Source organism: Hyperolius riggenbachi, chromosome 12 (assembly GCF_040937935.1).
Source record: "Hyperolius riggenbachi isolate aHypRig1 chromosome 12, aHypRig1.pri, whole genome shotgun sequence".
NCBI classification, from domain to species: Eukaryota; Metazoa; Chordata; class Amphibia; order Anura; family Hyperoliidae; genus Hyperolius; species Hyperolius riggenbachi.
The window spans coordinates 180,243,130-180,269,757 of NC_090657.1; the positions used below are offsets into that span (position 1 = coordinate 180,243,130).

The window sequence follows — 26,628 nt, forward strand, 5'->3', positions numbered from 1 at the left end:
GATGTACAATGCTCCAGGCTGCGGAAGCATGACGTGGATGCACATGTGGCTGCGCATGAGAGCGTGTCCGACCTGATTACTAGGAGGTTTTCTGAAAGAACGGCACTTTGAGGGACTCAAAGCACCTCATGAGGCTGGAGGCCACACAGTTCATCTCAGATTCTCTTTAAGCAGCTGATTGATGTTATTCAATCAGTCACAGGCAATACTGGAGAAAGAAAGTAAGCAAATTAAAACAATTGGAATTCAAAGGGCACTCTCCAAAACTATGTAGTGGGATGTAAACCCACCTAGCCCCCCCCCCCCAAAAAAAAACAACAAAAAACAAAAAAACAAAACAATATTCAAAGGAAAACCAGTAAAATAAAAAAAAATAATGAAGAACCAAAACATGAATAACATAAGCTCTTAAAGCAATTTATTATATATCCAATTAGGTTTATAATTGGCCTAAATACTGTTTCTGGTGTCACAGGGAATGTATGAACAGTACAGCAAGGGTCACTGGCAAAAGTTTTTTTTTTTCCCCTCAGGATTAGGTTGTGCACTCTTCTAAAAGTTCTCTGTGGACAATAAATTGCATTATGGAATCTTCAGTGAAGTTCAATTTTTCCCACAAAAATTACTAAATAGCTCTTGTTCCCTTTGAAAAATACTAATGACCTATAGGTCACGGAGGCAGCCATCTTGTGATTTCATCACTAAGACTTGATAAGGCTACTTTCATGTGCAGTTCTCCCCCCAAAAAAGGCTACCTCCATGTGTCTATAGGTGACTAGTGACGAGACTGAAATGCAAGTGCATGAAAACAGCATTTTATAAAGGCAGGGTAAGACAAATAACATTTTCAAAAAATTTAACAAAAACGTGGAAAAAAAATTATCTGCATTCTAATACCAGATCAAATTTCTGAATGCATCGTTTTGACCCAAGACTATGACAATCATAATATCATCCATTAAAAATAACATATTGAGTTTTAATATTTTCAAAAGATAATTGATCAACGCTGCAGATATCCCTTGTTTCGATATTTTTTCCCCCCATTTTTTGTTTTGGATTGTTGTGGTAGACTTGATACATTACCTCTAACACAAGCACTGGTATAGTCATATCAAAAAATAGTGCAAAATTTCAATAGTTATATAAATAATCCTAAAACCCCTGTTTGTTTTCTCTCAACATTTTACAACACACTTTCCGAGTTGGCACTCAAACAATCCCCCCCACCCCCCAAAAAAAAAAAATTAACAAAAAATCAGTTTGCTCTTTTTGTTTTTAAACTGTCCATTTCTGATGCAAACATCTCAAAAAATGTATAGGCCCTTTTCTAATAGAAAAATACAGTTCCTCTCACTCATACTTTTTCTCTTTTCATTTTTATATATATTTATATATTGCAAGTCTTTTAAACAAATAGTTTTGTGCAAATATTTCAGGATTTTGTTTTTCCTTAACGTTAAGTGAGATATTAAGAAAAAAATATATATAGATATAAGGTGGGTGGGGTATACAGGAGTAAGCACTCACATACGCTGCTCAGCATTTTAAAAAAAAAAAATAATAATAATTATAATAAAAAAAATAAAAATAAGAGCAACGGGTGTTGAGAAATCTAAAGACATAGCTAAACATATAAACAAAGGCAAGCTTCTTCAGCTTGTGCATTCAAACCAGACATAACATGTAAATATTTATACAGCAAGAAGCGAGAAGAAGGGAAAAATATATTTCCCCTCCATCCAAGCTTCCTCTTCAAAGTTCTTTATCTGGTGCCCAAGAGGTTGACAGACAGAAGCACAATAAAGTGGCATTGTGGCCTGCACTGACAACGAACTGGACCAGCTAGAAGTGCAGTGTTTATTGATATATTTTTTAATGTTCAGGCTTTTTTTGCTTTCTCTAAAATGGCTGTCCTTTTTGCTTGTCTTTATCTTTGCTCCTTGTTGCTGTGCTGTCGTGACCATTGCTTTGCAAGTGAAGTCTGTTGTGTTCCAATATGGAGGGAGTGCCCATATTTTGCTGCTGGTGCTGGTAAAAAGAGGATCCTGGGTAATGACCTATGACCTCGCTGTACGTTGGGGGAGGCCCTTCCATCCGGCCATTGCTGCTGTATGAAGTGGCGCTCACTCCAGAGTTGCTGCTGGGTGGGCAGGGACCTCCGTAGACCGAACTATCGATTAAGTCACTGTCGAATATGGTCCGGTTGGGAGGGGCCCGCACAGACTCCCGGTTGAGTTCCATTTGCTGTTCGGGGTCACGAAGTTGCAATGTACAAGGACCCTGGTATGGAGGTGGTTCCTCACCATCTGATAGGGAGATAGTGGGAGGAAGGTCAATGTCATGCTGTATGTAGGGGTAGGTGGGCTGGAAACGGTTGAAGCGATTTTGCTGGAGGAAGGGTGGGAGGTTCAGTCTATCCGAAGGTCGTGGTGTGTAAATGTGCTGTGAAGAATAGGGGGGGAAAAATCCACATTAGTTGTGCTTTTACACGTGTCCTATATTTCTATAGTCATTAAAAAAACGTCAAAATTAATTGATGAATGGATCAATAAATATTCTTCAGCCACTTACCAATAATCAATAAATATGGAAACACTAAAAATACTTATTTACTATAAAAAAAAAAAAAAAAAGCACAAAAAATTGATCTATGGTTAACAGATCACCAATGGGGATGGTAAATTAGATGCAAAATATTCCAAGTTGATACAGAAGTATGCACATTTATGCAGCTTGAAAATGGACCAGAGTCCTACTTCGTCTTCGTTCGACTGGCCCATTTTAAAGCTGCATACATTTGCATAATTCTGCATCACTTTGGAATTCTTTGAATCTCGTTGGCCAACCCCTACCACCAATTAACTTATCAGCATGCTTTTAGCAAAGCAAGAGTGCCATTTACTATGCCACCCACTGAGAAGGTTTTCCCTTTTCTTGCTGCCATACGGTAAAGGTGCAGCGTACACACGCACTACTAAAGAGGATGGGTCCGTCAGACCCTCCCGCTGGGCGGTCGTTCTCCCGACAGTAGTGCTGTGTGTACTGTCGGGAGAACGACGGCCTAGCGGGAGGGTCTGAGAGACCCGTCGTTCTCTCTAGTAATGCGTGTGTACGCACCTTTACTGTAGACAAGTATGCATTAAGTATTTCCAAAGGAGTCCTCAAGACCTGTTCCTACAGGAAAGGCACCTGTAGGTTTACTTTAAGGCCTAGTTGACACTATGTCCGCTTCCCAGCATCCTGACGGACTGGGAAGAGGACTTAAAAACGAAGGGTGCAATGGCTTCCAATAGGCCAATTTCCGATGATTCGTTCTCTTTGAGTCAATGGTGGAAAAATCTTAAGTGACTTAGGGCGTGTCTCCACTCATCAGTTTTTCTGTTCATTTTCTGCACGGGAAAACTGCAACCCATGTTAATCAATGGGCTAGTTTACACTTGAATGCATTTTTCAGATACAGAAAAACAATTGACAGCAATGCAAAATGGTCAGACAACTCATGAAGAAAAACTGACGAGTGGACACATGCCCTTGCTTCCTTTACAATGCACACCATGCTGCGTTCCAGCTTCTGGCCCTTCCGCCTCCACAACAGAAGTTCCAGTTTAGAAATTGGAAGTGTCAAAAGAATATAGACCAAGTAGTAGCAGGTCCATCAGAGCTTGCAAGATTTTTTACAGGCGACCACGAAGTCAAAGATTTTACAGGAGACTATCAAGCGACAGGTCCATCAAAGAAGGCAAGAATTTCACAGGAGAACATGAATCGACAGGTACCTCAGAGAAGGGAAGGGTTTTACAGGAGACCATGAAGTGACAGGCCCATCAGAGAAGGCAAGTATTTTACAGAAGACCATGAAGAGAGAGGTCCATCAGAGAAGGCAAGGATTTTACAGGAGACCATGAAGCGACAGGTCCCTCAGAGAAAGCAAAGATTTTACAGGAGACCATGAAGTAACAGGCCCATCAGAGAAGGCAAGGGTTTTACAGGAGACCATGAACTGACAGGTCTTTGTTTATAAGGGGGCTATAAAAAAGGTAGATATGCCAGATGTATTTGTCATTCATTTGTTCGAGCTCCCGTCTCATCTCGTGAGGAGCGAGATGATGCCATATGGCGTGACGGAGGAACAAGGGAGCCACTCTGCAGCCACCATCCTGCGTTAGGCGGTCGCAGAGTGGTTAAGAAGTGTTTCGAGCAATACTATCTGCTCATATTCAGCCAAATGCTTCAGAACTCATTGGACAGTGCTTCACAGTGCAGGTGGACAATGACCCAAAGCATACTATAAAAGCAATTAAAAGAGTTTTTGAAGGGAAAGAAGTGGAATGTTACACAATGGCCAAGTCAATCACCTGACCTGAATCCGATTGAGCATGGATTTCACTTGCTGAAGACAAAACTGAAGGGAAAATGCCCCAAGAACAAGCAGGAACTGAAGACAGTTGCAGTAGAGACCTGGCAGAGCATCACCAGGGATGAAACCCAGAGTTTGGTAAGGTCTATGCATTCCAGACTTCAGGCTGTAATTGATTGCAAAGGATTTGCAACCAAGTATTAAAAAGCAAACGTTTGATTTATGATTATTATTCTGTCCCATTACTTTTGGTCCCTTAACAAGTGGAAGGCACTTACGTAAACTGTTGTAATTCCTACACTGTTCATCTGATGTGGATGAATACCCTCAAATTACAGCTGACAGTCTGCAGTTAAATCACATTGTGTTTGTTTCATTTCAAATCCATTGTGGTTGTATATGGAGCCAAAAATGTTAGAATTGTGTCAATGTCCCAATATTTATGGACCTAACTAAGTAGATAAATACTTGTTCTGCTTACATATGAATTGTACGGTCCACTTTTTATTTCAGTGAATTTTATATAGTGAATAAAGAGAAAACGGTTTCAGACATTTTCCATCTTTACCGCCTCTGACTGAAGCCAATCCTAATGTAATTTCCTCCCTTACTCTTTTTTCCCTCATACAAACTGCACTGTCATATATAGCTTGCTTTGTAAACACGCGAGCATAGCATAGATTATATTTCAGCAACTTCTGCAAATGGGTGAGGTGCATTTCCCGTCTCAGCCTTGTGTCACACTGAACTGCCCTCAGCCAATCAGTGAGGAGCAGGAATGTGGGAAGGAAGACAACAAGCTTCCCTCTTCTCGAGATAAGATTCATTACAGCAGAAACATTTATGCTTATATTGGAATGCTTGCAATGCAGGGTCAGGTTGTAGACTACATAATAAACACAGAGCAGCGAGTAATAGGTATTTTTTTTTTTGTTGACAATCCGGCTTTAATCAGGGGAACATAGGCATAGGTTTGCAATGGATTCTGGATATCAGGTACCCTATTTCCCCCAAGCACACTGGGAGAGAGCTTCTTACCTCTGCTACTCCATTTCCCGACACTGTGCTGTCTGAAGGCCACAGGCTTCCTTCCTGCAACAGACAGAAAAAAAATAAACTGCATTAAAATCTGGCCGGCTAATGTTTGACTCCTTCCTGCTCAGGAAACGTTTGCTCTGACCTCTCCTGTAAAGTAACCAATGGCTGCTCTAGACATAAGAAAACACTGACTGGCTGGCAGGCTGATTCTAACCCTCCCACTTAGCAAAGGCTGACACTAGAGGTATGCGCAGTTGTGTGCCCGTAATACATACTTCCACAGGCCCTTATTCTATTCAATTCATTTTTTCTCCTAAATCCTTTTTAATCTTTGGGTTAAAGTTAGGTTTCAGCATTCTGCAATTAAAGAAAAAAAAAATACCAAAAAGAAAATGAAAAAGTATTGTCAAAATTTTTGTATTTTCTGGCTTGCTGGAAATTATTACCCAGGAGAAGACGTGGGAGAAAAAGGGAATTTAACAAGGGCCACAATCTCCTAATGCACATCAACAGCCTTTGTCTGGCACATGTTGCAACCGTTGTTTAGAGGAACTTTACTGGAAAATAGTAGTAGTAGGAAAAGTATAATTAAATACAATGCAAAGTGAGAAGTTAAAAAATAAGAGAGAGATCAGTAAATGATTGATATTCGCCATGTAATTTGTTCATGTTTGCTCCACAAACAGCCTGCAGGTTCTCATCTTTACTACTGGAAGACAAGAAAAGAAAAAAAAAAAAAAAAAAGAAAAAAAAAGAAAAACTTGACAGCACCAACTGCCAATGGCCTCAATTCACTAAGCTTATCTCCTGTCTTTAATAACGTTTCTAGAGTTATTACCATGGTGACGAGGCATGTCGTATTTAGGAAACATTTTACCTCAGGCAAACCTAAAGTTAACTCTTCTGTCTTTAAGTTAACTCTTCAATCCTTAAAATAACTGCACAGTTTAGACAGGTTGTTTGTTAACTGCGTGTGAAAATAACTACAGAGGAGGTAAATTAACTACAGAGGTAAATTAACTACAGAGGAGGTAACTTAAGGAATGAAGAGATAAAATAACTCTTAAGCTGGCCATACACTGGCCCGATTTGACAGCAGATTCGATCACTGGGATCGAATCTGCTGCCAATCGTTCACGCTACACGCCGAATTTCGATCCATTTCGTCCGATCCCGTCGATCGCGCCGTGCGGAAAATAACCGTCGATCGCACGCGGGTAAAGAGCGCATCGCTAGCGGCGTTCGAGTGCCCGACGACCGACGCAATAGAGCCCGCATACATTACCTGCTCCGCCGGCGCGACTCCAGTCTCCCGGTCACCGCTGCTCTGTCTGCGCTCTGGTCTCCAGGTCCGGCATGCCTCACTTCTTCTAGCCCGGCAGGAAGTTTAAACAGTAGAGCGCCCTCTACTGTTTAAACTTCCTGCCGGGCTAGAAGAAGTGAAGCATGCCGGACCTGGAGACCAGAGCGCAGACAGAGCAGCGGTGACCGGGGGACTGGAGTCGCGCCGGCGGAGCAGGTAATGTATGCGGGCGGGCGGGGGCAGCAGCAGCGGCACCACCACAACAGATTGTGAACGGTTTCAGGTTGAAATCGGTTCACAATCTGTTTGCTGTAAAGGTAGCCATACGATCCCTCTCTGATCAGATTCGATCAGAGAGGGATCTATCTGTTGGTCGAATCTGATGGCAAATCGACCAGTGTATGGCTACCTTTACTGGGTAAGTTCTCTTGCCTTATCTCCAGCATGATCTTAGTGAATTGAGGCCATTATCTATAACTACACCCCCTAACAACGCGATAGGCTAAAAGGTTGTCTTTTTTTTTTTTTTTATAAATATACATACTGAATGCACAGAGGGCGATACTGGTTGCTTGGCAAATGAAAACAATATTTCCCACAATGCAATGAGGTTCACAGACAGGAAAGTGTCAGGACCATGGTCATGACATCACACTGTGGGAGGGGTTTCACCACAATATTAGCCACACAGAGCCCCCTGATGATCTAGTCTAGAAAAGGTAAAGATTTCTCATGGGAAAGGGGGTATCAGCTACCGATTGGGATGAAGTTCAATCCTTAGTTACAGTTAGGGCTGCTCAAATCCGATCCGGGAGACATCCGGATAGTTGCTATCCGGATATCTCCCAGTAAACCTGTGCGGGGGGGGGGGGGGGGGGGGTCAATCTTACCTGTCTGACGTCTTCTTCGTCCGTCCCTCGGCGCCTCCCACGATGCGCTTCACGTGCGTCACGTGATTACAAACACTTCCTCCTTCAACCCGGAAGTGTTTGTAATCACATGACCGCCGCTTGGACCGCATCGTGGGAGGCGCCGAGGGACGGACCGAAGAAGACGTCAGACAGGTAAGATTGACCCCCCCTGCCCACCCCGCACAGGTTTACTGGGAGATATCCGGATAGAACTATCCGGATGTCTCCCGGATCGGATTTGATCAGCCCTGGTTACAGTTCCTAGCAGTAGCCTAATCAACTCAATGATGCACAAAACTGCAATGCTACAGCAGCGCAAGTTAAAAAACAACTTGGGTTCGCAATGCACGCTACGCGGGGTCGCATTGTGTAGCTTGCCTTTTTTAATTATGCACACTTGTTTACATAGTAACGCGTGTTCCGTTAACTGCCGGGTGCGGTGAAGTATTGCAACAGCAATACTTCACTAGCGCAGCCGCTAACATGTTAAAGTAGTAGCGATGGCGCCAGTGAAGTAACATAGTAGCGACCGCGCCAGTGAAGTAAAATAGCAGCGGCCACGCTAGTGAAGTAACATTGTAGCGACCACGCTAGTGAAGTAACATAGTAGCGACCGCGCTGGTGAAGTAACATAGTAGCAGCCACGCTGGTGAAGTAACATAGTAGTGACAGCGATAGTGAACTAACATAGTAACGACTGCACGGGTGAAGTAGCATAGCAGCAACTGCACTAGTGAAGTAACATAGTAGCGGCAGCGCTGGTGAAGTAACATAGTAGCGACCGCGCTAGTGAAGTAACATAGTAGCGACCGCGTTAGTGAAGTAACATAGTAGTGACCGCGCTAGTGAAGTAACATAGTAGCGGCAGCGCTAGTGAAGTAACATAGTAGTGACTGCGCTAGTGAACTAACATAGTAGCGACCACACTAGTGAAGTAACATAGTAGCGGCAGCGCTGGTGAAGTAACATAGTAGTGACTGCGCTAGTGAACTAACATAGTAGCGACCACACTGGTGAAGTAACATAGTAGTGACCGCGTTAGTGAAGTAACATAGTAGCGACCGCGTTAGTGAAGTAACATAGTAGCGGCAGCGCTGGTGAAGTAACATAGTAGTGACCGCGCTAGTGAAGTAACATAGTAGCGACCGCGTTAGTGAAGTAACATAGTAGTGACCGCGCTAGTGAAGTAACATAGTAGCGGCAGCGCTAGTGAAGTAACATAGTAGTGACTGCGCTAGTGAACTAACATAGTAGCGACCACACTAGTGAAGTAACATAGTAGCGGCAGCGCTGGTGAAGTAACATAGTAGTGACTGCGCTAGTGAACTAACATAGTAGCGACCACACTGGTGAAGTAACATAGTAGTGACCGCGTTAGTGAAGTAACATAGTAGCGACCGCGTTAGTGAAGTAACATAGTAGCGGCAGCGCTGGTGAAGTAACATAGTAGCGACCGCGTTAGTGAAGTAACATAGTAGCGGCAGCGCTGGTGAAGTAACATAGTAGTGACTGCGCTAGTGAACTAACATAGTAGCGACCACACTGGTGAACTAACATAGTAGCGACCACACTGGTGAAGTAACATAGTAGCGACCGCGCTAGTGAAGTAACATAGTAGCAACTGCGCTGGTGAAGTAACATAGTAGCAACAGCGCTGGTGAAGTAACATAGAAGCGACCGCACTGGTGAAGTAACATAGTAGCAACTGCGCTGGTGAAGTAACATAGTAGCGACCGTGCTGGTGAAGTAACATAGTAGCAACTACGCTGGTGAAGTAACATAGTAGCGACCGCGCTAGTGAAGTAACATAGAAGCGACCGCACTGGTGAAGTAACATAGTAGCAACTGCGCTGGTGAAGTAACATAGTAGCGACCGCGCTAGTGAAGTAACATAGTAGCGGCCGGGCTAGTGAAGTAACATCAATACTTCACTAGCGCAGCCGCTACCATGTTAAAGTAGTAGCGATGGCGCCAGTGAAGTAACATAGTAGCGACCGCGCCAGTGAAGTAAAATAGTAGCGGCCGCGCTAGTGAAGTAACATTGTAGCGACCGCGCTAGTGAAGTAACATAGTAGCGACCGCGCTGGTGAAGTAACATAGTAGCAGCCGCGCTGGTGAAGTAACATAGTAGCGACCGCGCCAGTGAAGTAAAATAGTAGCGGCCGCGCTAGTGAAGTAACATTGTAGCGACCGCGCTAGTGAAGTAAAATAGTAGCGGCCGCGCTAGTGAAGTAACATTGTAGCGACCGCGCTAGTGAAGTAACATAGTAGCGACCGCGCTGGTGAAGTAACATAGTAGCAGCCGCGCTGGTGAAGTAACATAGTAGTGACAGCGATAGTGAACTAACATAGTAACGACTGCGCGGGTGAAGTAGCATAGCAGCAACTGCGCTAGTGAAGTAACATAGTAGCGGCAAAGCTAGTGAAGTAACATAGTAGCGACCGCATTAGTGAAGTAACATAGTAGCGGCAGCGCTGGTGAAGTAACATAGTAGTGACCGCGCTAGTGAAGTAACATAGTAGCGACCGCGCTAGTGAAGTAACATAGTAGCGGCAGCGCTAGTGAAGTAACATAGTAGTGACTGCGCTAGTGAACTAACATAGTAGCGACCACACTAGTGAAGTAACATAGTAGCGGCAGCGCTGGTGAAGTAACATAGTAGTGACTGCGCTAGTGAACTAACATAGTAGCGACCACACTGGTGAAGTAACATAGTAGTGACCGCGTTAGTGAAGTAACATAGTAGCGACCGCGTTAGTGAAGTAACATAGTAGCGGCAGCGCTGGTGAAGTAACATAGTAGCGACCGCGTTAGTGAAGTAACATAGTAGCGGCAGCGCTGGTGAAGTAACATAGTAGTGACTGCGCTAGTGAACTAACATAGTAGCGACCACACTGGTGAACTAACATAGTAGCGACCACACTGGTAAAGTAACATAGTAGCGACCGCGCTAGTGAAGTAACATAGTAGCAACTGCGCTGGTGAAGTAACATAGTAGCGACCGCACTGGTGAAGTAACATAGTAGCAACAGCGCTGGTGAAGTAACATAGAAGCGACCGCACTGGTGAAGTAACATAGTAGCAACTGCGCTGGTGAAGTAACATAGTAGCGACCGCGCTGGTGAAGTAACATAGTAGCAACTACGCTGGTGAAGTAACATAGTAGCGACCGCGCTAGTGAAGTAACATAGAAGCGACCGCACTGGTGAAGTAACATAGTAGCAACTGCGCTGGTGAAGTAACATAGTAGCGACCGCGCTAGTGAAGTAACATAGTAGCGGCCGGGCTAGTGAAGTAACATCAATACTTCACTAGCGCAGCCGCTACCATGTTAAAGTAGTAGCGATGGCGCCAGTGAAGTAACATAGTAGCGACCGCGCCAGTGAAGTAAAATAGTAGCGGCCGCGCTAGTGAAGTAACATTGTAGCGACCGCGCTAGTGAAGTAACATAGTAGCGACCGCGCTGGTGAAGTAACATAGTAGCAGCCGCGCTGGTGAAGTAACATAGTAGCGACCGCGCCAGTGAAGTAAAATAGTAGCGGCCGCGCTAGTGAAGTAACATTGTAGCGACCGCGCTAGTGAAGTAAAATAGTAGCGGCCGCGCTAGTGAAGTAACATTGTAGCGACCGCGCTAGTGAAGTAACATAGTAGCGACCGCGCTGGTGAAGTAACATAGTAGCAGCCGCGCTGGTGAAGTAACATAGTAGTGACAGCGATAGTGAACTAACATAGTAACGACTGCGCGGGTGAAGTAGCATAGCAGCAACTGCGCTAGTGAAGTAACATAGTAGCGACAGAGCTAGTGAAGTAACATAGTAGCGACCGCATTAGTGAAGTAACATAGTAGCGGCAGCGCTGGTGAAGTAACATAGTAGTGACCGCGCTAGTGAAGTAACATAGTAGCGGCAGCGCTAGTGAAGTAACATAGTAGTGACTGCGCTAGTAAACTAACATAGTAGCGACCACACTAGTGAAGTAACATAGTAGCGGCAGCGCTGGTGAAGTAACATAGTAGAGACTGCGCTAGTGAACTAACATAGTAGCGACCACACTAGTGAAGTAACATAGTAGCGGCAGCTCTGGTGAAGTAACATAGTAGAGACTGCGCTAGTGAACTAACATTGTAGCGACCGCGCTAGTGAAGTAACATAGTAGCGACCGCGCTGGTGAAGTAACATAGTAGCAGCCGCGCTGGTGAAGTAACATAGTAGTGACAGCGATAGTGAACTAACATAGTAACGACTGCGCGGGTGAAGTAGCATAGCAGCAACTGCGCTAGTGAAGTAACATAGTAGCGGCAGAGCTAGTGAAGTAACATAGTAGCGACCGCATTAGTGAAGTAACATAGTAGCGGCAGCGCTGGTGAAGTAACATAGTAGTGACCGCGCTAGTGAAATAACATAGTAGCGACCGCGCTAGTGAAGTAACATAGTAGCGGCAGCGCTAGTGAAGTAACATAGTAGTGACTGCGCTAGTGAACTAACATAGTAGCGACCACACTAGTGAAGTAACATAGTAGCGGCAGCGCTGGTGAAGTAACATAGTAGAGACTGCGCTAGTGAACTAACATAGTAGCGACCACACTAGTGAAGTAACATAGTAGCGGCTGCGCTGGTGAAGTAACATAGTAGTGACCGCGCTAGTGAAGTAACATAGTAGCGACCACACTGGTGAAGTAACATAGTAGCGGCCGCGCTGGTGAAGTAACATAGTAGCGACCGCTTTAGTGAAGTAACATAGTAGCGGCAGCGCTGGTGAAGTAACATAGTAGTGACTGCGCTAGTGAACTAACATAGTAGCGACCACACTGGTGAAGTAACATAGTAGCAACAGCGCTAGTGAAGTAACATAGTAGCAACCGCGCTGGTGAAGTAAGATGGCAGCGACCGCGCTAGTGAAGTAACATAGTAGCGGCCGCGCTAGTGAAGTAACATAGTAGCAACTGCGCTGGTGAAGTAACATAGAAGCGACCGCACTGGTGAAGTAACATAGTAGCAACAGCGCTGGTGAAGTAACATAGAAGCGACCGCACTGGTGAAGTAACATAGTAGCAACTGCGCTGGTGAAGTAACATAGTAGCGACCGCGCTGGTGAAGTAACATAGTAGCAACTGCGCTGGTGAAGTAACATAGTAGCGACCGCGCTAGTGAAGTAACATAGAAGCGACCGCACTGGTGAAGTAACATAGTAGCAACTGCGCTGGTGAAGTAACATAGTAGCGGCCGGGCTAGTGAAGTAACATCGTAGCGGCCGGGCTAGTGAAGTAACATCGTAGCGGCCGGGCTAGTGAAATAACATAGTAGAGACCGCGCTAGTGGCGTTCAACTGGCCGATAACCGACGCAGCATAGTGGCAGCAATACCTTACCTCTCCACTGGTGCAAGTCCCCGCTGTCCCTTCTCCGGCTGGCCATCTTCTCTGCACTTTCTGTCCTGTCCAGTCAGGGGAAGGTCAAACAGTAGAGCGCCCTCTACAGTTCGAACTTCTGCTGGTCACAGGACATGACAGGGAGTAAAGAGAAGATGCCCAGCGTGGACAGAAGGAACAGCGGGGACTCGCACCGGCGGAGAGGTAATGTATTGCTGGGAGCGGCGGGCTGCGGCAGCAACACAGATTGTGAATCGATTTCATGCTGAAATCGATTCAAAATCTGTGTGCAATGTATGGGCAGCCAGAAGATCCCTCTGTGATCAGATTAGATCAGAGAGGGATCTATCTGTTTGTCGATCTGATGGCAATCGACCAGAGTATGGCTGCCTTTAGATGTTTAATTTTTTTTCTTTAAAAGTTGTTATACTGTTGCTTATCTTTTAGGTCCACTAGAATGACGGAATAATTAATGGTCTTATACTGACCATCCCCTTTCTACTGTATAATTCTCTGCATCACCGAACATATTTTAAGTGGCTTTCAACCCATATGTATTAATCTAATAAAATCATTCTTCAGTTAAAACTGTGTTAGCAGATGTTATTTTTCTAGCTAACCACAAGGTGGTGCTGCTTGCTCAAGTTTTTTGTTTGTTTATTTTCTAGAGCTTTCTAAAGCCTGGTTCACACTGCACGGGTAAAAAAAAAAAAAAAGAACGGTTCCGTGAAAAACGGATCAGATCAGCATGGTTAATGAAACACATCTGCCGCTATGGATTTTCAGCAGAAATCAGCACACACTGCAGCTAGTTTACTATCAGTAACAGCTTACACTGGAGGTGAATTTGTCAATATTACAAAAACTTAAAGTCAATGATCAGGGACCCATGAATGAATTTTTACCAATATTCACTTAACCTCCCTGGCGGTAAGCCCGGCCTAAGGTCAGGGTATGCCGCGCAGGATTTCTCAGGCCCTGCTGGGCCGATTTGCATAATTTTTTTTTGGTACACGTAGCTAGCACTTTGCTAGCTGCGTGTACTTCCAGATCGCCGCTACCCACCGCGGGGTGTCAAGCTTACCTGTCTGACGTCTTCTTCGTCCGTCCCTGGCGCCTCCCACTATGCATTCCATGTGGCGGTCACGTGACTACAAACTCTTCCTCCTTCCGGGTTGAAGGAGGAAGTGTTTGTAGTCACGTGATGCGGGTGGAACGCATTGTGGGAGGCGCCAGGGACGGATGAAGAAGACGTCAGACAGGTAAGCGTGACCCCCCCCCCCCCCGCACAGATTTACTGGGAGATATCCGGATAGCAACTATCCGGGTGTCTCCCGGATCCGGATTTCAGCAGCCCTAGTTACAGGGTCTCTAAGTATTGAGGCGTTTACCCTGACAATACTGGGTCAAGTATTCGCGGATCTCTCAGCCATGCATCAGAGCGGCTGCACACAGGTGAAATTCAAAAGCAGGAATAAAATATCTGGCGTTTCAGGGTCTCTGGTGACACGGTATTACTCCACCAAAATAAACTGCTGCATTCTCATCTGTGGTGATGCCAAGGATACCGTATGTTGCTCTGTACACTTCATTGTTCCCGCTCCCACTTCCTGCCAGTCGGTTCAATACATGAACAGCTGTCGAACCACCGCAGGTAAAATCAGCACAATCTAGCTTGCTAAACTTCTAGCAACTAGAGAAGGTGCTTCATTAGCAGAGGATGAATCCGGATCCTCCGGTGCCTACCCCTTGGTCTGTGCCTCCCTCCCTCCCTAGGCCCCTGCCTGCCCTTACTTCTGCTGCCTACATTATGGCCCCAGTCTCTGATACCTGCCCCTCAGCCTCCGCTGCTTTACTTGGACCCAATGCCTCTGCTGCCCACACCCAGGGCCGGCCCGCTCATGAGGCGGGGTAAACCATTTGCCCCAGGCGGCACATCTGGGGGGCGGCACCCGCCTGTCCATGGGTGCGGGGGGCCACCCGCCGAGCTGGAGGGGTAGCGGGCAGAAAGGGGGTATTGGTCCTAGCGGTGGGGAGGGGGGGGTCGGCCCCCCCCCTCCCTCGCCTGGGTCCCCCGATCTGCACTTCCCTCCAGCTTTAAAAAGTGAAGTACCAGCTCTATGATTAAGAGGCAACGGGCGGGGATCACTCACCTTTTCCATGTCCCAGCGTGCGCTCCACTGACGTCACTTCCTGCAACACCGCCCACTGCATTGTAAGTGGACCCCCCTCCCCACCGCTAGGACCAATACCCCCTTCCTGCCCGCTACCCCTCCAGCTCAGTGCCCCCCCCCCCCCACGGACGGACGGGGGGGGCGGCGATTTTTTCTAATTTTGCCTCAGGCGGCAAGAAGTCTAGTGCCGGCCCTGCCCACACCTTGGCTCCAGTCCCCCCCTTGATCCCTACTTTCGCTGCCTGCCCCTCGGCCTGTGACTCCACTACCCACCCCTAGGCCCCTGCCTCCCCCTTGGTCTCTGCCGGCCCCTGCTGCCTTGCACTTACTTCCGCTGCTAGCCCTTTGGCCCCTGCCTCCACTACCTATCCCCTCTTTGTCCCTGCACCCGCTGCCTGCCCCTAAGCCTAAGCTTCTGCTGCCCTTACCTCGGCCTGTCTCCGCTGTCAATAACTTTGCTGTGCCTCTCCTTCGGCCCAGGCTTACTCCCAATTTGCTTACAGTAATTGATCTGTAGTGGATGGTCCATCTTTTCAACCCAATAGCAGAGTTGTGTTGTCAGAAGCAGCTCACTTACCGAAGACAGGTTCTCCTCTCGTCTCCTCCCTTGGCTGTGCCGGTGGATGAACGACCGTGCCGAAAGCTTGTAGTGGTTTAGGAGACACGTGATTACCACAACCATCACCATCATGACCACCACGATGATGATTATCTGAACAAACTCCAGCTCCGCTGTAATGAGACGAGAAGAACAGTGGGGTTACCAGCCGGCCAAAAAACAGTTGACAGCAGTGTCATAACATGGATATCAACACATTAAATATATAGATCCCATCATATTAGTCCCTGACATGATCATGTGACATAAACACACTACAGATTCCTTCAGCTGCCTCTACAGACACATACTTGTAACAATTCACCAACTGCAAAAACAACAGACAACTACTGGAGCTGCCCAAGGAAAGCAAACAACGACCCGAATGAACAATTGCTCTACTCTTGCTGAGCAGCTGCAGGAGTCCTTTCACTATCTAACTCTCCTCTCCTGATATACTTTGTGCTGCTGGAGGACTCTGCTCCTTCCTCTAACTCTCCTCTCCTGATATACTCTATGCTCCTGGAGGACTCTGCTCCTTCCTCTATCCAACTCTCCTCTCCTAATATACTCTGCTGGAGGACTCTGCTCCTTCCAGTAACTCTCCTCTCCTGATATACTCTGTGCTGCTGGAGGACTCTGCTCCTTCCACTAACCATCCTCTCCTGATATACTTTGTGCTGCTGGAGGACTCTGCTCCTTCCTCTAACCCTCCTCTCCTGATATACTCTGTTCTGCAGGAGGACTCTGCTCCTTCCTCTAACCCTTCTCTCCTGATATACTCTGTGCTGCTGGAGGACTCTGCTCCTTCCACTAACCCTCCTCTCCTGATATACTTTGTGCTGCTGGAGGACTCTGCTCCTTCCTCTAACCCTCCTCTCCTGATATACTCTGTTCTGCTGGAGGACTCTGCTCCTTCCTCTAACCCTCCTCTCCTGATATACTCTGTTCTGCTGGAGGACTCTGCTCCTTCCTCTATTTTCTGTCAGATCAGATCGTCAGATCGACATATCAGCTAATTCCCAACCGGTCTGATCAGATTCCGAACGATATTGGGTACTTATCTATGCAAGATTGATAGTAAAATCGTTCAGTAACAATTTGGATGTCTACACACGATGCAATTTCTTATCAGATCACTGGTCGCTCCGATAGAAAACTGAACGGTGTGTATTAGGCTTAATGCTACCACTCTTCTAAAAGTCAGTAAAACATGTACCGGTATACGTTAAAAAGAAACCTATTGTTTATCAGAGGGTTTACACCAGCGAAGAAGACCAGGTCGGCTGCGCCCGCTTATTGCTGGAGGGTTAACATGACCTTTAAGTAGCTTTGTTGTAATATCCAGACATGGAAACCGTGCCAACCCCAACAATACTTTGCACATTACAGGTGTCTGGGAGAGCTGCTGATAACCCAGCTAATCATTAACAGGTACAGAAAGGAAAAAAAAGGCACTGGTTGCCAAAGTGTACAGAGGCGGCATTTAAAAGCTCTTGTGTAGAGCCCGTGCCTGGGCACGTGAAGGGATGCGCCTACTCATGTATCTATGCCACTTTCTGGGGTCCTAAACTCCTATTCTGGATTTAAGGGTTAAAAAAAAAAAATAAAAAAAAAAAAAAAAAAAACGAAATTTTCAACTCGTTATAGTGGGATGCAACTCCTGCTAGAAAATCCTTGAATGTAGTCATATGTACAATAATTAATGGTTAGAATAGTAGAATAGTCTATCAGCCCTCCCAAACACACATAAAAAAAAAAAGAAAAAAGAAAAAGATATATATATATATATATATATATATATATATATATATATATATATATAGCTCAGTTGATCCTACTGTTATTGCATTGCCTGAAAAGAGGAAGTTGCCAGGAAAGAGGAAGTAATCTGTCCAGCCTCCTCCCTGGTAGTGATGTGTTACCACAGCAACAGCTAATGGTCCATTTGCTTTCACAGGCCTGAACACAATATCAGTCGCTGGAGTTATAATCAGGTTTTATTTTTCATATAATAATCATATAAAGGAGGCTTGTGAAAGGCAGAGGGGGGTGGTTCGAGACAAAGGCTGGAGGGAATCCAGGGTTAGGCACAGGAATGGTGTGTGTCACTATAACGCATATGTCTGGAGCAAATCAGGGTAATGCACAGGCTCGGAGATTATCAGGGTTAGGATTGGACACAGTGTAGGTCAGGGTGACGCTCATGCCCAGAGTAGGTCAGGATTAGGCACAGGTCAGGCTTGGGCCCGGGGTAGGTCAGGCTCAGGCACGGGCCTGTATAGGTCAGGGTCAGGCACGGGCCTGTATAGGTCAGGCACGGGCCTGTATAGGTCAGGGTCAGGCACGGGCCTGTATAGGTCAGGGTTAGGCACGGGCCTGTATAGGTCAGGGTTAGGCACGGGCCTGTATAGGTCAGGGTTAGGCACGGGCCTGTATAGGTCAGGGTTAGGCACGGGCCTGTATAGGTCAGGGTTAGGCACGGGCCTGTATAGGTCAGGGTTAGGCACGGGCCTGTATAGGTCAGGGTTAGGCACGGGCCTGTATAGGTCAGGGTTAGGCACGGGCCTGTATAGGTCAGGGTTAGGCACGGGCCTGTATAGGTCAGGGTTAGGCACGGGCCTGTATAGGTCAGGGTTAGGCACGGGTCTGTATAGGTCAGGGTTAGGCACGGGCCTGTATAGGTCAGGGTTAGGCACGGGCCTGTATAGGTCAGGGTTAGGCACGGGCCTGTATAGGTCAGGGTTAGGCACAGGCCCAGAGTAGGACAGAGTGAGGCACAGGCCAGGTCAGGATTAGGCACAGGCCTGGGGTAGGTCAAGGTTAGGCCCGGGGTAGGTCAAGGTTAGGCCCAGGGTAGGTCAGAATTAGGCACAGGCCGGGATTATGCACAGGCCTGGGGTAGGTCAGGGTTAGGCTTTGGCCCGGGGTAGATCAGGGTTGGGTACAGGCCCAAAGTAGGTCAGGGTGCATAGGGAAGGCAGGGTGAGACTGATACCTGGAAGGATTTTAGAAGGCTTATGGGTCTTGCAGGAACCCCAAACCAGGTCTGCACAGGACTCTACAAAGCCAATATCTAGCTCCAAACATACACGGAAAACTGCACTTCTGATGGGCTGACCTGCTCGACATGGGTGCACAATGTGCAACCTTCAGCCTGCAGGCAACAAGGGATGGGATTCAGCGATGGGATTAATACAGATGTTCAATGAGATGCAACAACCGGTCTGTCTTTCACTCAAATTGAATGCAAAACTCATGCAACACCAAATCAGGCCAATCGGAATCGTCAAGAACTGCATTTGATTGGCCAATTCCAAGCTGTATACAATTTTTGGTAGAACTGTAAGTCTAGCACAGTTAAAAGCATCTCGCCGGCCATCTCTAGTGACTACGTCCAATCTGATGGCCACTAGCAGGACCATACAATGATAAGGCACACCGGGGTTAACCTTAGGTCGCCATACTTCCCGCATCTATGGTAAGAGCCGATAACAGTACTCCGCAGTTCCCCGGCTGTGCGAGGGGACACCTCCTCCCTGCTTCCCAATGATTACTGTAAAGGTCTTTCAAAATCCACTTCAAGCTCTGAACCGGCTGACAGCCCGCTGCAATTCGCCTTTAATTCGGCCAGCAGGCGCCCCAGTAGGACGGTGCGGGAGTCATTAAGGGCTCTCCTGTGTTTGGCAGTGGCTGCGCTTTGCTGCTCTCCGAGTGCAATTCACATGTAATTGCCCTGCCCTTGTCAGGCTGACCAGTGATTCACAGACTCCGAGCTGGCAGACACATAAAGACTCCTTTAATGTACAATCCAGCCTGGAGGAGAACCCTCCCTCCCCAATCGCCGAGACAGCCTGGGAGCAGACGCTGCAAGTTCAGCACAGCTCTCCCCCTCTGCCCAGGCACATCATTACGCTAGCCGCCAGCATTCCACGGGACAAGATGGAGTCACTGCGGGCCAGCCTGCCCTGGGGACACGAGGACGTCAATAGCGGAGCGCAGAAGCAGGATATTTAAGTGACAGGCGTCATAAGAACACAAGTTTAAGCACAGTATTTTTTTATTTTAATAATACTATTTTAAAGATACATTTTTGTGAAAATAATGTAATGAATACTGTACATTTTTTAATGTATAAATGACCTGAACTCTTACACTTGACAGAATGAAAACAGAGAAACGCACCATGTCTGTATTTACAGAGTTTAGCCGGTCTAATTCCCCTTTATCTGTGACTAATGACCAATGTAATTTGATCTCTCGGCTGTGTCAGCTCAGGAACCTCATAAGTCCTCGGCAGAGCTGCTAATTTGTAAGCACAGGATTTTAACCCTATGTCTGCTTCCACGAAAGCAGGAAGTAGACACGGCAGATTCATTGAAGGAGTTATGAGTTCAGGTCCGCTTTAACCACACAAGTATACACAACCGATGCGTGCATTAGGGGTTGAGCAGAAGTAGCACTAGTATAAGTAGATCTCTAGTAGAAGTAGATCCCTAGAAGAAGTAGATCACTAGTAGAAGTAGATCTCCATGCAAACTCAACCACATTGCAACTGCATTCATGGAGTCGTGTGTGCTATATGAACCCTAAAGCTGAATACGCGCGGCCCAGGAAGATGGATCTAGGAGACTTCTCTCGACGACGAGCGCTCCGGACCCATCTTCCTAGCGGCGAGTATAGGAGACGGCACACGACAGGCGAGAAGGAGACTTCAATCAATCTCGGTACCTTATGTGGGAGTCGTTGGGGAGCTTAAAGGGAACCAGAGACGAAGCACCCTCATGTATTTTACCATATCCATCAGTGGGAATATAAAAGAAAACGCCTACCCTGCTTTCTGTTTCATTCTGCACTGCACAGCCTGCTTCTAATCAGCCCTGATAAAATCCCCAACTGAGCATTCAGTCTGGCTTTGCTCAGGAATCTTTATAGCCGAGTCTTTTCTGGTGTCTTTTCAAGCTCAAGCCTGCCCTCTGCTGGCTCTGCTCAGGAATCATTATGGCTGAGTCATAGTAAAGCCAGACTGAATGCTCAGTTGGGGATTTTATCTGGGCTGATTAAAAGCAGGCTGTGCAGTGCAGAATGAAACAGAAAGCATTGTAGGCGTTTTCTCTAATGTTCCCACTGATATATATGGTAAAATACATGAAGGTGCTTCGTCTGTTTCTCTTAATCACTTGAGGACTGCAGGGCTAAACCCCCTAGTGGCCACGCAATTTTTAGTAAAATTGGCCACTGCAGCTTTAAGGCCAAGCTGCAGGGCCGCACAACACAGCACACAAGTGACCCCCCCCCCCTTTCTCCCCACCAACAGAGCTCTCTGTTGGTGGGGTCTGATCGCTTCCCCCATGTTTATTTTTTTTATAATAAATATTATTGTACGTGTTTTAAAAAAAAAAAACTGTTTCTTCAACTCCCTTCCCTCCCTCCCCACAGCCAGCCAATTACTGCGATCGGCTGTCATAGGCTTCTGCCTATGAGAGACGATCAATCTCGTCCCCCAGGGGGACAGCCGTGTCACACGGCTGTCCCCAGTGCAGCGCTGCACAGTGTAAATAGACGGCGATCATGCTGTCTAACAGTCTCCCTGAAGACGGGGCGGAGCTCCGCCCCCCAAGCAGGAGATACGCGCGCAGCCTGCGCTCGATCTCCTGCAAAAGTTAAACAGAGCCCCAGGACTTTACGCCGTTAATTGGCGTTAGGCGGACCTGGGGCTGCCGCCGCGGCCACGCCCATCGGTGTGACGCGGTCGGCAGAAGGTTAAAAGAGCCAATCCGCCGTGATGGTTATCACTGCATGGCGCTAAGCACCGTTAGTGTAACTGCGTGCCTGTAACCACGTTGCGAGATGGCAGAAATCATCGTTCATTACTCAAGGGAAAAAATAAATAAATAAATGGAAAAAAAAAATTTAAAAATCGCTGGTCGCGTAGTAGGCATTTGCCTTTGACCCAAAATCTACAGTGACATTGGAAGGCTAAGGCGAAACTTCTGACCAATCAGGGCGTGCGGCCGGGCGAGACGCAGTGTGGCTGCGGAAAATTCTCTGAATTCCAAGCAGCCGCCGTTCTATGAGGAGGAGAGCGGGAGCGATGGTCGGACAGATAGACGCGTGGTAAAATATGCCATCTCATGCCGGCCCATCGCCCTACGGCAGGAAAGTGTAAACATTTGTATATCGCTGCTCAGCCAAGCGTGGCGATCACAGAGACTGAGATCACAGAATCTAATCTCGTTAGCTGCGGCTGTCTGCAACCAGAGACGCGGAGGGGAAATCAAGGCAATTCTAGCCGGAGTGTGTCCGCACCTGAATGCCTGATTACTTCCTGTCACTTATCCACACCTCCTAAGGGTGTGTACACACATCCAATTTTGATTGGCCAACAATGGGTCAATCTTACCACCTCCATTTAGTATGAGAGCTTACCTACACAATCTATTCACAGCATTCAAAATCTGTTGGCCCCTCATACTACATGGAGGTGGTAAAATTGGCCAATCAAAATTGCATATGTGCACGGGCCCTAAGCGCACCTGACCTGTCCCAAAACAAGACCTCATGAAAGTGGGTACTCTGGGTAAAATGTAAACAAAAATGCATATGTATATACAGTGTGTGTGTGTGTGTATGGTGTGTATGGTGTGTGTGTGTATGGTGTGTGAGTGTGTGTGTGTGTGTGTGTGTTGAATGTGTGTGTGTGTGTTGAATGTGTGTGTGTGTGTTGAATGTGTGTGTGTGTGTTGAATGTGTGTGTGTGTGTTGAATGTGTGTGTGTGTGTTGAATGTGTGTGTGTGTGTTGAATGTGTGTGTGTGTGTGTGTGTGTTGAATGTGTGTGTGTGTGTGTGTTGAATGTGTGTGTGTGTGTGTGTGTGTTGAATGTGTGTGTGTGTGTGTGTGTGTGTTGAATGTGTGTGTGTGTGTGTGTGTTGAATGTGTGTGTGTGTGTGTGTGTGTGTGTTGAATGTGTGTGTGTGTGTGTTGAATGTGTGTGTTGAATGTGTGTGTGTGTTGAATGTGTGTGTGTGTGTGTTGAATGTGTGTGTGTGTGTGTTGAATATGTGTGTGTGTGTGTGTGTGTTGAATGTGTGTGTGTGTGTGTGTTGAATGTGTGTGTGTGTGTGTGTGTTGAATGTGTGTGTGTGTGTGTTGAATGTGTGTGTGTTGAATGTGTGTGTGTTGAATGTGTGTGTGTGTGTGTGTTGAATGTGTGTGTGTGTGTGTGTTGAATGTGTGTGTGTGTGTGTTGAATGTGTGTGTGTGTGTGTTGAATGTGTGTGTGTGTTGAATGTGTGTGTGTGTTGAATGTGTGTGTGTGTTGAATGTGTGTGTGTGTTGAATGTGTGTGTGTGTTGAATGTGTGTGTGTGTTGAATGTGTGTGTGTGTTGAATGTGTGTTGTGTGTTGAATGTGTGTTGTGTGTTGAATGTGTGTTGTGTGTTGAATGTGTGTTGTGTGTTGAATGTGTGTTGTGTGTTGAATGTGTTGAATGTGTGTTGTGTGTTGAATGTGTGTTGTGTGTTGAATGTGTGATGTGTGTGGGTGGTGTGTCTGTGGTATGTGGTGTGTGTGTGTCTGTGGAGTCAGTGTGTGCGTGTTGTGTGTGTGTGTCAGCAACACACATTATTGTTACATGCACCTTTGCTTATCTCTGGTATCTTTAGACGGCGACAACATCAACATGGCTGCACTTTCTGTGACAATAGGACTCGCTTGCTGTTACTTTCTACCTTCTTCACTCACTGACTGGTAAAACTACAGACCAACATCAATTTTCCACCCAGCTCCATTGCTTACGTGTGTGTGTGTTGAATGTGTGTGTGTGTGTGTGTGTGTGTGTGTGTGTGTTGAATGTGTGTGTGTGTGTGTGTTGAATGTGTGTGTGTGTGTGTTGAATGTGTGTGTGTGTGTTGAATGTGTGTGTTGAATGTGTGTGTGTGTTGAATGTGTGTGTGTGTGTGTTGAATGTGTGTGTGTGTGTGTTGAATGTGTGTGTGTGTGTGTGTTGAATGTGTGTGTGTGTGTGTGTTGAATGTGTGTGTGTGTGTTGAATGTGTGTGTGTGTGTGTTGAATGTGTGTGTGTTGAATGTGTGTGTGTGTGTGTGTGTGTGTGTGTGTGTGTGTGTGTGTGTGTGTGTGTTGAATGTGTGTGTGTTGAATGTGTGTGTGTGTGTGTGTGTGTGTTGAATGTGTGTGTGTGTGTGTGTGTGTGTGTGTTGAATGTGTGTGTGTGTGTTGAATGTGTGTGTGTGTGTTGAATGTGTGTGTGTGTGTTGAATGTGTGTGTGTGTGTTGAATGTGTGTGTGTGTGTTGAATGTGTGTGTGTGTGTTGAATGTGTGTGTGTGTGTGTTGAATGTGTGTGTGTGTTGAATGTGTGTGTGTGTTGAATGTGTGTGTGTGTTGAATGTGTGTGTGTGTTGAATGTGTGTGTGTGTTGAATGTGTGTGTGTGTTGAATGTGTGTTGTGTGTTGAATGTGTGTTGTGTGTTGAATGTGTGTTGTGTGTTGAATGTGTGTTGTGTGTTGAATGTGTGTTGAATGTGTGTTGTGTGTTGAATGTGTGTTGTGTGTTGAATGTGTGTTGTGTGTTGAATGTGTGTTGTGTGTTGAATGTGTGTTGTGTGTTGAATGTGTGTTGTGTGTTGAATTTGTGATGTGTGTGGGTGGTGTGTCTGTGGTATGTGGTGTGTGTGTTGAATGTGTGTGTGTGTGTGTGTTGAATGTGTGTGTGTGTGTTGAATGTGTGTGTGTGTGTTGAATGTGTGTGTGTGTGTTGAATGTGTGTGTGTGTGTTGAATGTGTGTGTGTGTGTTGAATGTGTGTGTGTGTGTTGAATGTGTGTGTGTGTTGAATGTGTGTGTGTGTTGAATGTGTGTGTGTGTTGAATGTGTGTGTGTGTTGAATGTGTGTGTGTGTTGAATGTGTGTGTGTGTTGAATGTGTGTGTGTGTTGAATGTGTGTGTGTGTTGAATGTGTGTTGTGTGTTGAATGTGTGTTGTGTGTTGAATGTGTGTTGTGTGTTGAATGTGTGTTGTGTGTTGAATGTGTGTTGTGTGTTGAATGTGTGTTGTGTGTTGAATGTGTGTTGAATGTGTGTTGTGTGTTGAATGTGTGTTGTGTGTTGAATGTGTGTTGTGTGTTGAATGTGTGTTGTGTGTTGAATGTGTGTTGTGTGTTGAATGTGTGTTGTGTGTTGAATTTGTGATGTGTGTGGGTGGTGTGTCTGTGGTATGTGGTGTGTGTGTGTCTGTGGAGTCAGTGTGTGCGTGTTGTGTGTGTGTGTCAGCAACACACATTATTGTTACATGCACCTTTGCTTATCTCTGGTATCTTTAGACGGCGACAACATCAACATGGCTGCACTTTCTGTGACAATAGGACTCGCTTGCTGTTACTTTCTACCTTCTTCACTCACTGACTGGTAAAACTACAGACCAACATAAATTTTCCACCCAGCTCCATTGCTTACATCTGGTACACAAATCTAATTTTAATTGGCTAATGATTGGCCAATTTCACCCCCTCCATGTAGTCTGAGGGCCAACAGATTTTGAATACTATGAGCAGATTGTGTAGGTAAGCTCTCCTAGTACACGGAGGTGGTAAAATTGGCTGATTAAGAAAAATTGGATGTGTGTATGCACCCTTTAGCCAGTCCCAGACTGCTTCCTGACAAGCCTTCTAGAGTGCCGGGTATTAGCAGCTTGCTGGTTTCCTAGGAAATAAGACCTACTCAAAAAATAATCCCTAGCCTGGTTTTTGAGGATGCTTGAAATACAGAAGATGATATTTGCGATTATTCAGGTTGGAGTGAGCATATGATGTCTCCCACAATGCATCACTGCGGAATATGCGAACAGTCTCTTTGATGTCCCTGTAAACTAGCCACACCTCCAGAGCCGCTGGAATGCAATGATGTGTCAGCTTGTTAAATATACAGAGGAACAATAATCCTACATGCATACATACTGTTTCTGACTGGTTGGTCCTCATCAGTATATGGCATGGATTTGTGGGACACCGCATATACTCCATCCAACCTGAATTTTCACAAATACCTTTTGTTTTAAGAAAGCACATCTCTGTTTTGCATAGCATTTTAGTAAGAGGGCTTTTTGGTCCTTTGTAGCCCCTTACACAGGAGTCCTGGTTTAAACATGAGTTTGCTGGGTAATCTGTAACTGTGTTTAGAGAAAATAATTATTTCCTCAGAAAACCAAACCCTCACCCCCCCCCCCCCCCCCCCACACACACACACACAAAAAGTCAAAAGATTATAAAACCAAAGACACCCTGCAGCATTCTGATATAGGGACAACAGGTAGATAGGAGTGCCAGCATTTACTGCCAGTCAATAGATCAGTGCAGGTGTTAAAGGCTCCTGCTCTATGCAACAAATTGATCCTGCATAAAGACGGGAGTCTCTGAACAATGGTACTCCAAACAGAGTACATCGCATAATTTGATTGCAAATCTGTTTAACGGACAGGTCAATGATCTGATGGTGCTTTACTGTTACCCTTCTTGCCTCCTCTAATTTCTCACCCTCTCCTTAACCCTTTAGCAGTCACATTATTTAGAGGCTTGCAAATGCTCCAGGCCAAATTTTTTTTTTAAGCACATATTTGTTACATTTCCTTGTACTGTATTGTGTATTTATGGCCACTTGTCACTAGGGGGCAGTGTAAGACACTAATAGAGGACTTCTGCTTTCAGTTTCTACATCCTCTGCTAGCAGAGAGACATCAAAACATTCCTAGAATTTAGAGCACACAGAGTTCTGCAGAGGTCAGAAGCAGTGCACTTATCTCAAACAAGATAATTCCTATGAAGCTGCCAATGGGTTAATGCTTACTCTTCCCTTTTTTGGA

General features: G+C 46.1%; 1 protein-coding gene across 2 annotated transcripts in view; it reads right to left on the reverse strand.

Annotated features, from left to right (window-relative positions):
- Positions 1-396: 396 nt before the first annotated feature.
- Positions 397-26,628, reverse strand: part of PMEPA1 (prostate transmembrane protein, androgen induced 1) — a 95,945-nt gene continuing 69,713 nt past the window's right edge. The window contains exons 1-4 of one of the 2 annotated variants that reach the window (XM_068263869.1): positions 17,594-17,621; positions 15,732-15,886; positions 5,399-5,452; positions 397-2,445 (exon numbers count right to left, since the gene is read on the reverse strand). In XM_068263869.1, the coding sequence (XP_068119970.1) occupies positions 1,903-2,445; positions 5,399-5,452; positions 15,732-15,845 (711 nt within the window). In that variant the 5' untranslated portion in view covers positions 15,846-15,886; positions 17,594-17,621 and the 3' untranslated portion in view covers positions 397-1,902. Of the gene's footprint in view, positions 2,446-5,398; positions 5,453-15,731; positions 15,887-17,593; positions 17,622-26,628 lie in introns of those variants that run through there. The other variant, XM_068263868.1, reaches the window with a different exon arrangement.